Genomic DNA, 15,513 nt, shown 5'->3' with positions numbered 1-15,513 from the left:
GTGCGCCAAGTAGCTAGCTAGCAGCACCCTGTAGTTCCTAGGTGCTGACAGGACAAACTGCATTGTGAACCTCCCATGGCTCATAGAAGATATTCTCTGCCTATTTAGTTTAAGAAAATTAGTGTAGAAGTTTCAGTCTCTGTATCAATGCAGTCAGCTGAAAAACATGGGTCAAAGCTGCTTACAGTTATGAATCATTATTCCAGGGAAGAGACCAGGAGCAAAAAACAGCTCTGCCACCCAACAAAATCACTCCAATCTCCACTATCTCAGTGATCAAACAGGCCACGATCCTGAAATGCCTCTAATTCCAGCAGGGATCAAAATTCCCCTTTGGCTCTTACCCCTGTACAAAATGAAGAGAGGCCATGTTTAGGTGACTGGGACTAACAGAGCAGAATGGATGCGAGTGCCCTGCCAGCTGCCTTTATGCTACAGATAAGAGAGGGAAGAACTACCACCAGTGTGAACATGCTCAGCACTACTCAGGGAACAAGACAGAAATACTAAGAACCACTGAACCCCAAACCATATTCACTTCATATATGCTGTTTTCTCTATTGAAAGCTGATACAGATTTTTTTTCTGACACTGAAAAAACACTGCTGCATAACCAATGTTGCAGCATAGCAAAATCAAAAACAATATGAAGAGTAAAACTCCCATAAAAATCAATAGAGAGAACGAGTATGTGCTTGTTTTAAAAGCTTTCATCGCTTAACTTCCTCAGGCAAATGTAATGTGTAAGGGTTACTTTTAATGTGAGAAATAAAATTCCTACTGGCTACTCTCTGAACGTACCAGATATAACAAGAGGCGACAGTTATGCCGGTTTTGTTGCCATTGCTTTATTACCAGAGCTTATCTTGTTTGACAGTGTCCTAAAGATACAGACCTAAGATTTCCAGAAGGTGAAAAAAAAATAGAAAAAAAAGAGATGAGAAAAATAAAAATAAGAAATCTAGAATCTTAGCAGAATAAAATATTTTAACTGTGTACTCTAGCTAAATATTCTTACATATGACTTTTGGCCATTTTAAGTATTTTATCCAGGTAAAAATCACCTACTAGATGGATAAGATAAGTTTCATTCTGCAACTGACATTGACTCCATTGATGCACCATGTATACACTTAACCAACCAAGAAGCACTCCTCTTCATGTTTCCAAAATATGGCTAATGACAACAAACATATAAATAAGACAATTAAAACTATACTTCCATTTTAATTCTGTAGGAAAGGTGGCATGAAACCACCTCACAAAACTTGCAGCATATTTTGATGCTTAGGTGAAAAGCCAATGGAAGTGCCAGTTGATCCTTTTAACCTCACAGAGCACGCCCATAAACTTCAAAACTCACTTGTTTGCTCTGTTCCTCACTCACAGGATGATACACAGCATTGCTCCCTTTGGATTAAAAAGTAAGAAGAGATGCAGAAAATTACTAACAATCTTAGTAATTTTATTCCAGAAAAAAAAGACCAGAACGTGTCCAACGCATGGACAACATGGAAAGAAATTTCCGAGATGTGTGCAGCAAATGATAAAACAAACAGAAAAAAATCTTTTGCAATTACAGAATTACAGCCACAACAAAAAGCCACTTTCAGTTTCCTGAGCCCACCTGTACTGGAAGCAAAATGGAACACCCCATGAAAATCTCCATGAAAGAAAAAATGATGAAAGCTCTGCTGGGTCTTTTTTGCTTTGTTTTTAAGAGGAGAGCTATTTGTTCTTGTCAGAATTGGCAATTTAAAACAGTAGTCTTATCAGCCCTTGTGTGTTATGTACTTTTTCCCCCAAAGTTGCACAATGATTTCACACGAGTTTTCATTAGTCTGCATCATGACATCATTGCGTGCAGAATTCAGTTCACTGGCACAATGCAGATCTACTGCTTAAGTTGCTCTGAGAGCAGATATGATAAGTCATATTTTTGAACTAAAGAAATACAGCTTTCTTAGAGAATGTATAAAGAGAGAATTCTTTTGTTAGCTGTCAGTGAGATTTTGCTATCTCTGTTAAATATATAATGGTTAGTGTCATAACAAAGATCAGCCATCATGTTATGGCATTTATCTTCATGAGTGAAGAGAGGAAGGGCTACTGTGATTTATTCCATCTCTCCTCATGAGACGATTAATGTCATAAGAGATCAGCCTTCAGTGCTGACTTGTACACAGAATAAAACATAGGGCTGGAGTGGGATGCTAGGCAGTTTTAATTGCCACAAGTTTGGAAGCCCACATTACTTACAGATGGCACAGTTGACAATTACTCATCTAAGATTTTCAAAAATAGAAGAATATTTTGTGGTTCACTAACTCATATCCATTTTATGTTGCTTACTTGTTTAGCCCTTCTTATCAGTCCTTCCACAAAATCCTTTTCCCCATCTCATCACCCAGGTCCACCCACAGTTGTCCTGTTCAACACAGCATTCGTTGCAGAATTGAAGTGCATATTGGCAGTCTACAGTGATATTTGTAGCATCTGTTTAAAGGCTTGAAAAATATACTATTTAACAACTATTACTAAGAAACATTTGTCACAATACAGACAGATTACAAAGAACATGTGATGGCTTTGTATCTGAGTTTGTATGCATATGTAAATATACATAAATAAAACTTTGGATAGAAGGAGCAGCTTTCCTCAAGTTTTGAGAAAAGTTACATAATCACTTCTTCCCAGGGGTCTTGTAAAACAATCTGACCATCCTCAATTTATGTTAATAATCTTTCAAAACTCTATCACTTCAGAAAAAGCATACATATATTACACTGTTTACATGCTCCCAACTCCTTCTTGTGGAAAAAAAAAAAAAAAGCTTCAGATTATATTGTGCTGTTGAAAAACATGATAAGCAAAAGTTCTGTTAAAGAGGAAACAATTATTTTTCCCCCAAGCGGGGCAAAAATTATCATCTGGATTTTCTCAAATTCTCCTTTTCTGGATACTGCTAAATCATGCCACACTGAGTAAAATCTAATTCTTGATATTTTTTTCTGTTAAAAACAGCAAATCTTTACCACTGGTTTGCATCAACTATAATAAGTTATTAAAGAGCTCTCACCACAAAGCATTATCCTTATCTAGGTTTATTGACTCGAACACTTTTATCAGGCTGTTAACTACGTCCACATATAATGTAATCAGCACCTGAGGTCAGTCACACCAGTGAGAGCAGCCAAGTAACAGCGCAACTTTAGGGCAAGGAAGAAGTATTATGAAAGCTAAGATTTTTTTTTTCTTGATAGGAGGAGAGGTGGGCAGGAGAGAAAGATCAATGGGACCTTATCAGTACAGCTGTCTTCCAACTGGATGCTGATTTCCCTTAGAGATTTGAACCAACAGGAGCAATTGTTTGGCACAGGTAAGCCAATTCAATCACATCTCCAGCCTATAAAGAAAAAAGATGAACCACGACTTCAGAACTGGACTTGGTAAGGAGACAAAACGCTGACTGTTAAACCAACAGTTTGTAATCAAATCTCAAACCAAAACAGAGAACGTGTCGTCCTCCATGAGGGAAAAAACTGAAAATGTTCAGGATAATCTCTAGTTGTGGAGGCTGCCAACTCCTGACCCTTTCTGAAGGCGTTATTCCACGCTACAAGGCCAGACTCCCAGAAGTCTATCTGGCCGATTGCTGACCAGGTTGCAGCAGAAAATGACCATCACACAGCTACTAATGCTGAGCTCTGGAATCACAACAAAGGAAGTGGTCAACAGAGATGAAGGGTTTGCTAAGGGAATGTAAATACAGAGACTTGTTATAAAACTAGGCTTCCTGTTCAAAGCAAACCTCTGTCTTTAAGGGTCATTAACTTTACAGCATATTTCTTACCTAAGACACTTCACTATACATTCAACAGATTCAACCATTAACTGTCAAGAGAATACCCAAGAAAAGCAAACCATGCAAGGGCAAAACATGGCTGTTAGATAGTATATTCAGTCATTAATTTTATTTTTTTTTCTATGAGCACCAATATAAATATATGTGAGTTTTCCCAAAGTTGCATCTCCTCTGGAAATGCAGAAGTAATAAATTGTCTGCTCCTAGGAAATGTTACTGGCAAATAACTTCAATGTCCATGGGGTTTAGACACAACTTTTTGATGTAATGTTTTAAAAGATGATAATAATACATGTTTTCGCTATATCTTCCATTTCCTCTCTAAAATAGCAAGCAACAGAAAAGTGAAAATTGTTTCATGTGAAGTTACATCGCCTCAGCTTGGGCTTCCAGTGTAACTACTGAATGCATACTGTACCTTTGAACCAATGTGAGGTAGTAAGGAGATTCAACGCAAATCCAGGAATGCGATCTTTCTTTAACTATGCCAGACAATCTCATCCAAAGACACAAAACTATACACAGAAGATTTAGGCACTATGTTCTCTAAGGTTAAAGAGAAAATAAACCATGGTGTCCAGAATCACAATAAGAAAACTAGCACAGTCTCATCTTCAAGCATTGTGTCGGACAGACTTTAGGAGATTTTAGGAGATACGTATGTTTTGCTGCTCTAGAAATAACCTTGGCAAGATCATTCGAAACTAATTCTGAAAATTCTGGTAGGTGATCTTACTACCAAACAGATGAGAGAAAATTTCAGAAGACAAATTGGCCTTTTCCATTATTTCAGAGAGATTACTTATAATTTCAACAATAACATTTTGGCTAAGATAGCCCCCATATTGGAAATTGTTCTAAACAGAATGCAACATAATAAAAACATAGTATTTCATTTCCAAAACAAAGATTTTGTCTTTTACAGAGAAGACTGTTGGTGGTGGTGGTGGTGGTGGTGTATTGTTCCCTCTTCCCCCACTTTTTTTCCCCCCTCTCCATTTCCACCCTTAAACTACCAAAATATGAGAAGAATACCATCTTGAAAGATGAAGATTTGGGGACTTCAATGAGTTACCTAATTAAGTGAAATGGTGGCTAAATAAATAAACAAATGAAATGCAATTTTATCCTAGAATTCAGAATTATTCTTTTCTGTTTCTTTCACTTTTAGTCATAGATTGTCCTATCCATAATATTTACTATACTATTTCTGACTGCTAGAAGAACATCTCCATCTCTTCTTCACCATTTCCCAATGCAGCGCTACCATCTTTCCTGCAGGATTACATCAGAATTACTCAGGCACGCTCTCTTTTTACCACATGACAGGCCAGCAGACACAAACCCAGTTTCATTCTCTTCTGCTAATCCCAGAAAACATATGCAAGTACTAAAAGTAACAAGCATCATAACTATTATGTATGCTTATAACATTTAAAAAAAACATTTTCAGAACATTGTCAGAATGCCTTCCCCAGATCCTTTTCCTCCCCCACCACACCCATGTTTTTCTCTAAAATTAACGCCAACATTTAACAACATGTTAACTAACACATGAAACTTCTTGCCATAGCAGCTCTAAGAATGCTGATAACAGCAAACAGGTGTAGTGCTTTTTTATTATTATTAAAAAGAAAAAAAAAAAAACAACTTTCAGTCTCTTTGCAGCTCTTTGAGAAGCATTTCCCAACCGCCATGTGTATATAACATCCAGGCAGCCTCTTTTACAGTTCTGGTTCAGAATGAGAATAGGAGCATTATTTTACTTTATTTTAACATTACTTTAAACTGTTTGAAACATTCTCCTACAGCTCAGACACAATATATTAAGTTTGCATATGGAAATTACAGTATGAAACCAAGTCTGTCCTCATTAAGGAAAGTCACATTTCTAGAGATTTTTTATTTTACTTCTTTAATTAATGGAATTGTTAAAGGTTTCAGCAGTTATAGCAAGATGAGAATGTTTTTGAGGATGTGTCAAACAATCTATCTCCAAGCAAGGCAGATAACCCCACAAATGAATGGAGACAGAATTGTTCTCTATTGGTATCACTTCTTTCATTAGAAACTAATCTACACAAAAAAATTCTAACAGGTCCCTGAAAAAAATCCTACTTAAAGCCAACTAATTTGAAAGATTATGATATCTTAGATTTTTGGTTTGTTAGTTTTTCAAACAGATTAAAAGACAGCAAGACAACACTCTTCTGGCCCACCTTCCAAAGCCACACAGAATAATCCTGATCAACTGCCTTGATTCCATTCCTTCAGAATCTTAAATGTTTTCTAGTTTCTTCATCTTCCACTGCTGTAGGTTTCAACCCCATGGTTCACAGACCAGCTGGAAGATTACCCTTCTGGAGTCCATGAGGCACAACAGCTCAAATGATTGCTCAGACACTGACTTTATCCTTAGTGTCTTTCACCATGCCCCCTCCTCTTACTGCTTGTCTCTTGCACTGGATCCTGCACCCTTCAGCCAGTCCAGCATCTATTCAGTCACTTCTCCCACACTTATACTCTCTTTCACTGTACACCTCCCCAGGCAGCCCTATATGAGTTCTGCAGTCTCCTCCTCAAGTGTTGCTGCTGCTGTGGACCTGGAGGCTAAATTAACAACCTGCAGCGAATGTCAAACACTTAGTGTAAAGGACTGCTCATTGCACAGGCACAGAGAAGTTCCTGTGGAGGTGCTTAGTAAACGCAAGAATCATCAGCAATGGATGAGTAATGGACGTATACAGCATGCAGTAACTTGTACAGTCAGACTGACAACAATCTCCAAATTTACCTTGTGAAGTCATAGCACTCTAGCTCTTAAGTACTTCTGCTACTCTAAAAAAGAGCGCGTTTCAAGATCACAGCCACTTAGAGGGGCTCACTGAGTCCTTGGAACACTGTGTCACAAAGAGCACAAAAGATCCTTCTTCATAGGATAACCACAGTGTTCAAGCAAGCTGAGAGCAGTAATTCCATTTTCTTTCAGCATCTACTCTTTGAGTGCTGATCCCATGCTCTGTAAACCATAACATTCACCAACAGACTTTTACTAAGGAAAAAGAGCACGACTCCACAACAAAGACAGGCTCGGTTATCACTGACAAGTTTCACTCAAATGGGTAACTCTCATTCCAAAAGTGACAGGGGAAATTGGCAGTGAGTCAACTGATCCCTGAGCACTGACTGGAGGAAACAGTATTTTAGCGCAAAGAATTTAGTTTGCAAGATGAAAAAACAAACAACTGGACCAATTCAGGAGCTGAGAGCAGTGTCCATTTCTTGCTGTTGCTATCTGTTTCCCCAAAGGATGCTGGGGCTCATTACGAGCAGACTGAATGTCCCAGGCATGCAGACTTGTGTCTTTGATTCTCCCAGCCAGTCTCACAGAGCTGTAACCCAATACTTGACATCGCATATAAGATTTGGGCTGCTAAGTCAGGAATTTGAGGGACCACATCAAAATAGGAATCCTTACTGTGTCCTTCCATCAAATATTACTTACAGGGATACCTGGCAAAAAGCACTTCAGATATTGCCCACGAGGCTACTGTTTGACTACCACCCACATTCAAAGCCTCCAGCTGCCCACAGACTGGGTACAGTGAAGTAAACCAATGTTTTAAAAGATTAGTAGCCTTACAAGTGGCAGATCATGCTGCATACTGCAGCTTCCCCTTTCTTTCCTATGATCTGGCCCAACAGATCCGAGCACTTGCTGAATTGTCCAGCTATGCCACTGGTGCGTACTTAACAGACAGCAAATGTTTAATAATGCAATGCAACTTGACAGCACAGCATCCTGGGAGCAGGACAAAAGGAAGACAAACAACGTGTTTGACAAGCATTGCCAATGTAGCAGAATTGGCTACACAGACTTTTCTTTCTCTTGGAAAAAAAAAGAAAAAAAAAGTTTAAAACAGAGAGCTCAGTACAAGAACAATCCATGCAAATAACAGGTAGTCCTTTGTACCTTCAGGACACCACATCCTGCCACTGGTCACCTTGAAACCAGTGACAAAAAGGTATTAACATATCTCCAGAAGCAACTTATTTGAAAATGTATTCACCAGGGATTTATTGAGCTTATTCCACAGCTACACAATGAGTCCTACAATGTTGTTGTACTTACATTTTAAAACAGAAGATGAGTGCTTGCAAAAATCTCCATTATGAACGAAATAGCTTATGAAACAGACTAGAATGCACTAAGGACTACTGCTGTTAAGTATGAACCTGCAGCATCATTGCTATATCAAAACTGCTGAAAACATCCAGAGGGTTTAAGTACTAAAAACCCTCAAAAAAGACAGAGGAAGTGACTAAGTACCATTAAATAAATACAGATTTTTCAATCTGAATGAGGAAACCTGTGTTTTCTGTCTAGTCACTGTCAGAAAAAAAAAAAAGAAAAAAGAGGTAAAGATACATTTGAACTCTAAATGATGTCCATTGGGCAACTCTTCAGGATCACTTTTTTCTCCTAGTTCTCCCATTTTTCAGTAGGACATGAAATTCCACAAAAAGAGCAGATGCTGGCAAAGGCCAGAGAAGTCCTAGCTCAAAAAATGGGTAAAGAAAGTTACCAACTGATTTCATAAACCTAAAGTTAATTTTGGGCATCTGATTTAGTTTTAAGTCTAACCAGACAATGTAACCTCGAGGACCTTTCCAAACTCACCTCTGATTATTAGCTCTATGACTATCAAACTAATAGTGTAATTAAGATGAACACCAAACTCCAAAGAGGTTCTGTTTGGTCTTACCCGTCTAGAATTTCAAACCGAGAGAAAAGCCAAATGAAATGAAAGAAGCTGATGTGATCAGAGAACGCCATAATTTTGAGATAGCTGCTAGAATCTTGGTCCAAAAGAAAGACAGCTGGCTATGGCCAGTGACTATTTATCCCCGTTTACCTTGCTAGGTAGTACTGGCAGACACGTGGTGACATGCATTACCATGTGCTTCTCTGGTACAGCAGTGCCAACAGACACCCCAGCAGCTGGTGGATAACTGGGAATTTTGAGACATAAAAAGAATCAACATTTATCCAGGAATAGACATCAATAGATCTACTGAAGCAACTGGGTGTGGAATTTATTCAGTTAAAACTGATGGGACTAAAAAGAAAAATAATAGAAACAAAGTTATCACTTAATGAAGGACAAAGTTACAAAGGCGATACGATACAATGATTGTGGTAGAGCCTATCATAAAAAAGGTTCGAATCATAAATGCGAGAACAAATCATATGGGACTTAAAGATTGCCTATGACTTACTAGATTCTGTAGACATTTCGAAAGGGAACTCACCAACCACTACAGGAATTAGGTGTGTTCTCCAGGAAAGGGAGAAAAACTTTGACCTTCATATGGTTATTGTGTGCTTTGGTTAAGGCTCTTTTCCCTCTTTAGATGCCAACTGATACAAGGAGCTGATCAGGATGACTGCTTTACCAAATTCATGGCTGTATCTATATTCATACAAGATCACAACAAGAAAGAAAGAAAAAAATACCTTCAACAGCAAGTTCACCAAATCGCTCATTAGCCCTAGACACTTGTCTGTCAAGGAACACTTCTGAAGTTGTAGACAGCAACATTATCAAAACATGTAAGTTAGACCGTCCTCTACAGAATGGAATTGTCACCCACAGGATAAAGTCAGGTTGGATGAAGCTCTGGGCAATCTGGTCTAATGAAAGATGTCCCTTCCCATGGCAGGGGAGTTGGAATCAGGTGATCTTTAGAGGTCCCCTCTGACTCAAACCATTCTGTGATAATGATCTCTACAGTTGAGCCTCCACGAGCAGTGAGGAGATACTCATCACCACTGACTCAGGTAGACCAATCCATGCATGTAGGAGGGCCAGTTTTAAAACACAGTATAAAATTTCTGTCTTTTAAATAAATCATTTTCTGATGCTCCAAATCATGAACAATCAATTAGAAAATGTCCCGAAATATCTTCTACAGAGAGCTATAGCCCAGTCCTCTTAATGACTCAGTAAATGTCCCTGGTGCTTTGAGAGCACTGACTGAACTGTGCTTATTGACGATTGCAAAAGCTGTCAGACAGAAACTACGCTCAGTCGAACTACACAAAACGGGTCTGCCTCAGAGAGCTGAGGTACAGGATGCCACATCAGATTCAGAACCTGCAGGTTAACAGCCAGACCCCGTATGTTAAAAACCTTACTTAAAAGTTCCAACAATACTGAGGGAAGCTACATGTGAAGCACCGCAGAGACTGTCCTGCTGAACTCAAGCCATTAAACCGAGCTGAAACTCTTACCATTCACAGGATGAAAACAGAAAGCATAGGATTGCCCCTGCTTCCTGTTCCAATGCCACAAACACCTGAACTTGCTCAGACCAGTCAGTGGTGCTGCCCTAAATCCCTCCAACACTAACTAGTCCCCAACCCCTACCAGTGCACTTACACTGAAGGCAACCTAGGAAGAAGGCATGCACTGCCAGATGGCTTACTATCTATTTTCTGATACTCTTGGTGTCTGTGTTAAAGTACTATAGTTGTAAGTGGATATAACTGGGGACTGGGTGGCTTAAGATACGGTACTTGGAGACACAGGTCATTCCTCCAAAGCTTAGCTTAGCTGCAGGTAAGAAGGGAGGCACCTCTCCACCGTTTTTCCATTCTCAGTAGGTATATCTCCTCCCAAGAAAGTCCAACAAGAGGGAACTACCTTGCAGGACTTCACAAGGAAGGAGCAGCCTGAGAGGACTGAACATCAGTGGTTTAGGTTTCTTTGTGTAGGGTGACTGCCACTCAAACTTGGTAAAAATTAAACGGGTCACCTATAGCCAATCTGTTGTCGCTGAGCACCACAGTGATTTGCTACCTGAACTAACAGGATGAGCAAGTGGGCTGAACGAGGATACATTGCTTAGAGCAGACTCTGTTCCACGTTGTTCCTATGACTTTGCAAGGGAAACTGACCGTTCCAGAATGACAACTAAGGTGGTTGATTCCACCTGTGAGTCTGTAAATTCCTCAAAATGAGGCTTTGGTCAGTTTCAACTGGAACCCATGGAAACATGATGAAATATTTTCTGCTAATCACACCTCCTTCCAGGTCCCAATGGCATACATAGTGGAAACCGAGACTACTATTTAGCTACTGCTAGTTACAAAGCATGCCAAAATTATCATCAGATAACCAGGAAAATGGAAATCGTTTTGAAACTTACAACATTTCAAAACCACCTTCTACTCCAAAGCCAACAGCTAAAGTTTAGCAAATGACTCTCCAAGTGACCATAACCCCTGGTCACAGTATAAAGAACAAAGCAAACGCTGTGGCAGGATGCAGAGTGAATTTGGCTTTTCACCTTGAGGAGAGCATGCTACTTGATCCAGGCTAGGTTGCTGCAGTGACACAATTTGATCCCGGGAAGTGGTAAATTGGACTGGCAGATCCCAAGCACCCTAGCTGTGAATAGTAGATACGGCCTTGGGTGTGGTTACTGGAAACTATTTTGTTGTGATTCCAAAGGTTTCAGGTGAAACTGATCAAAGCATGCAGTATCACAGGAAAATACTGGTTCTTCTCTACAAAGAAATGTAAGCCAGAAATCATTCACTATATCAATAAGCATTAAATCGTACCTTTAGGCACTGATAACACTGCCTCATCGTTAAGCAATGCTCATGTTTAGATTCCTGTAAGGGTTTTCTCCTATTTTAACCCTGGTTTGTAGACATATTGTGACTTGACTTAGAACACGTTCCATTCTTGGTTTGGGTTCCTGCTTTCCTAAAGGTGTGTGATGCCAAGGGTGAAAGGACCATCTCAAGTGTTAGAATCTCTGTTCTTCTCAGTCTGCCCTATAAGAATGCAAAGGATGAGCTGAAACAGGAAATTTATATTTTTTGACCAACTTGTAAAGCAAAATAATAATAATAATAATAATAAAACATATTAATTTCTGTAATATTTCATACTACCCAAATGAAAAACACAACCACAGAAGGTAGAAAAATAAATGCAGGTTCAACCTTGTCTAACAAGTGCAAAAATTACTTTGAATAAAACAAATTGGAGGAAACCCTAGAGCAAACCAAAATAATACAGAGTTCTTCAAAGCAGCATTGATCGTGGATCAAAGGGAAAGGCCATCAAAACTTCCCAAGCCACAATGTTTCTGCATGTCTGAAAAAGAATTAACTCAGAACAAATATGGAAATAATAGTAGGTCTGTGTTAAGCCTACAACAAAGAAATCCGTAATACTGCAAAACAAAGTCATGTCAAATCTCCTATTTTTAGAGATATATGAAGCTCCTTTCACAACACTTTAAAATGTATTTATAGTAACAAGAATGAAAACTTAAGATAAAAGTCAAAGGCATTATCATCATCAATGGTCTAACTGCACAGAAGTTACTCTTCTTTTTCTGTTGTTGCTGTTGTTTCATTTGTGGTCGTCAAATATGAAGACGTAATGCAAAAATAGTTCTATACCACTATATGATCTATTTCAACTACACTATCTTAGCAGAGCAGATGAAGCAACAAACAGCTTTTGGACAGCCAGCCCCAATAAACAGCAACATGCAAGCTAACAATTCCAGCGGGCTTTTGTTGCTTTTTCATGTTTTCTTTTTTTTTTCCTTCAACATCTGTTTCCTTAATTAATTAGCATAATTTTCTTAAAGTTTACAGGAGCAACAGAACAACTTGTAATTAAGAGCTGGATCCTGTCAGGAGACTAGTGCAAGAAATACACGAATTAAGGAATGAATATTAGTCACCCAACATTCACACGTCAGCTGAACCATGAGTGCTCTATAGCACCATAGAACATATACAGCCTTCAGTAACACAAGAAAACCTTTCTTTCAGAACTATATTTAGAAAAGAGAGAGCAAAAACACTGGAGAGGCGACGGGGCAACCAATACATGAATAGAACAACAAATGCTGCTATACTCACCCTTGCTACTCTTCTCATTGTCAACTAGCGGTAGTAACTTAACCAAAGTGTGTTTCGAAACACCACTTACAGGAAAGACAAGCTATCCATTAAAAAAAAAAAATCATTTTAAAGTGTTACCATAAAATGTTACTATCACCCTTCACAGACAGACATTCTATGCTTCATGCATATGCTGAGCGCTGCATGCATGAGGTGAGCAGCCCAAACCCATTTTGTTCAGGCTTTTTCTGCCTTTCTAGATCACAAAAACCAAAGGGTCTTGCCTGGCAGTCAAAACCAACGATACGAGTTGGATTGCTGCTGCCTGCTTAAGACTGCTAGCAGTTCCTGTGTGCCACAGTATACTTGGACATGTTTTGTTCTCAGTAATTTTCATTTTGATATTTCTTACGCAGTATCATATGGCATGAAATTGAGGCAGAATTCAATATTGCAGGACTTTGAGAACCACTTGAGAGTCCTAGCGAGCTTAAGAACAGCTGAAACTCACCAGATACAAGTTTTTTCAAGTGAATGGGATCGTTACAAATTGAACTACTCAAGTGCTTAGCCTTTCTGTTCAGTTTTTGCAAGATCCACGTATGACCAGAAAACAACAACTGCTTCATCACATTGGGGTCAACAGGAAGACAGAGGAGAAAGTTCCTTCTTCCTTTAAAAATTTTCTTTTGTTCTTGTTAAGTGTTGTATCTTAGTCTATCTGACACAAAAAGCAAAAAACTGGCGTGGAGATAATGCCCAGGTTGTGCATAAACGTTGCTGTAGTCTTCTAAAAGTACCTGAGAGCTGACATACCAGGTCTGCAAAGGTTTGCCCTTTGGCAGGTTGCAAAGACAGGTTGCAATCTTGTCCATAAAAATGCGTGTTGTACAAAATGGGTTCTGTAACATGAACTGTTAGAGGTATGCCACCATTCCACTGATCCTGCACATGCGTTCATTTCTCAGGAATGCTTGTAAGCTGGCTTATGCCTTGCCCTGAGATAAGCAGACTTGCATGAGGAAAAAAAGCAGCGTGTTGCGCACAGACAGATTCAACTCTCTGCAGGAGACTTCTTCCACAAAACGCAAGTCCCAGTACAGGACATTCCAACAGCTCCTGTTTTACCGCCTATGTCACAAACATGGTATGTACAGCAAGAGCCGAATATAATGGGAGTCCTTTCCTGCTTCGGTTTTAAAAATCAAGGGAGTATCTTGAAAAAACACTGCATTGCAGGAACTTGAGTTTTCAAAGACCTTTTAATCAAATACAAGAAATGGAAATGCAACGCTGCCTGTCAGTGTGGAGCCGCACCACTTAGGCTTACACATTACAATGTATTTTAAGACTGTCATGTAATATATTTTTCTAAAGCACTTCTCTTTCTTTCATTGTGAATGTGGGAAATGGAGAGCTGTGTAATGATTTCAGGCTTGAGTCCAGTTTTTGTACTCCTTTTTATCCATGACAACTATTACATGGTGCATTATGAGTTTCAATATAGATTGAATAGAGACATGACCATATCCATTTCTTTCATAATTACTGTGAGAGAAATAGTAAGAGAGTGAGTGAATGAGGCAGAAGTGTAGCCACAGAAGGAAGATGATTTTATGACTAAGAAACAGGACTACTACCGAGACACTGTTGGTACTATAACTGCCTCTCCCACAGATTTCCTGTACAGCTTTGAGTAAGGTACTTAATCTTTCTGTGCCTCAACTCTGCATGGGTAAAGCAGAGGTCAAAATACTTAACTTCATAGGCATGTTGTAAGTATAGAAACATTTGTGTTTGGGAAGCTACTGGGTGTTGCTAATAATAGCTACATATGTGACTGAAACATAGGAGAAAAATGTATTTTAGCACAGATTTTGAGAGGTCTACAGAAAATAAAGTATGGCACCTCACAGCAAACAAAGAAAATTAAAAAATAAGCAGGTCTAGTGAGCAGGCTAGAACTACTTGAAAAACTAGCATGCAAGTACGTCGTTTAAAGTCCATGTTGTAACAGATGTACATGCACAACAGAGTGAAAAAGCAACATTACCTATCTTCTTTCATACCTTTTGAGCAGTTCACTTGGAAAGCCCGATATTGATGTAACATAAGGGCTTTTATGGAAAATTTAACACAAAAATTTCCATGCGTTTGCTGTGTGAATTAATTCAACCTCTTGTTTCTAAAAATAATTCAGTACTATACAATTTTACAGCATATTGATCTAGGTAACTCATGAGTCGTTTTTCATGAGTGCGTATCAATCACTTCATTGTTTACTTGTCGTTGGAAAGAAATTGATTTAATCAAACCTTGCAGTAATACATTATTGATGCATCCCAAGAAAACGAAGTCATAATGAACCATCAGGGTCCTAACATAAAACACTGTAAGGAGTGGCAATTTTGGCTTCGATCTTTCACTGTGATTTGCAAACATATGCCACTATGCTAACAAAGCTCTGTGCAAGATTGTGGCTGCTCTGCACCGCACTATGCATCATTCACAAAACAGACTTGGGACAAGTTCTCTGTACCACGGCAAACCCCAGGGAAACTAGACAAAACCACACTGTGGACCTTGTGCATCTCCACCACTTATATACAGCAATGTATCATTTTTACTGGATTTTTTGCAAATCATGACCCTTCCGGGGGGAGCACTAGGTGGTATGACATCACGAAAATGAGAGACTTTGCCTTTCTCC

The 15,513-nt window shown here is 39.0% G+C and overlaps 1 protein-coding gene across 16 annotated transcripts in view; it reads right to left on the bottom strand.

Annotated features, from left to right (window-relative positions):
• Window positions 1-15,513, bottom strand: part of ASXL3 (ASXL transcriptional regulator 3) — a 135,213-nt gene that overhangs the window by 116,215 nt on the left and 3,485 nt on the right. For 2 of the 16 annotated variants that reach the window (XM_066992909.1, XM_066992910.1), the window contains exon 2: window positions 11,496-11,714. The exons of 10 other annotated variants lie outside the window; for them this stretch is intronic. In XM_066992909.1, coding sequence (XP_066849010.1) covers window positions 11,496-11,522 — 27 coding nt within the window. In that variant the 5' untranslated portion in view covers window positions 11,523-11,714. Of the gene's footprint in view, window positions 1-8,781; window positions 8,879-9,178; window positions 11,462-11,495; window positions 11,715-15,513 lie in introns of those variants that run through there. 4 more of the 16 variants (XM_066992903.1, XM_066992904.1, XM_066992907.1 and 1 more) reach the window with 4 other exon arrangements.

This window comes from Anser cygnoides, chromosome 2 (genome assembly GCF_040182565.1).
Source record: "Anser cygnoides isolate HZ-2024a breed goose chromosome 2, Taihu_goose_T2T_genome, whole genome shotgun sequence".
NCBI lineage: Eukaryota > Metazoa > Chordata > Aves > Anseriformes > Anatidae > Anser > Anser cygnoides.
Note: the sequence above shows the minus strand (reverse complement) of the source record. Positions and strands in the feature narration are given on the sequence as shown.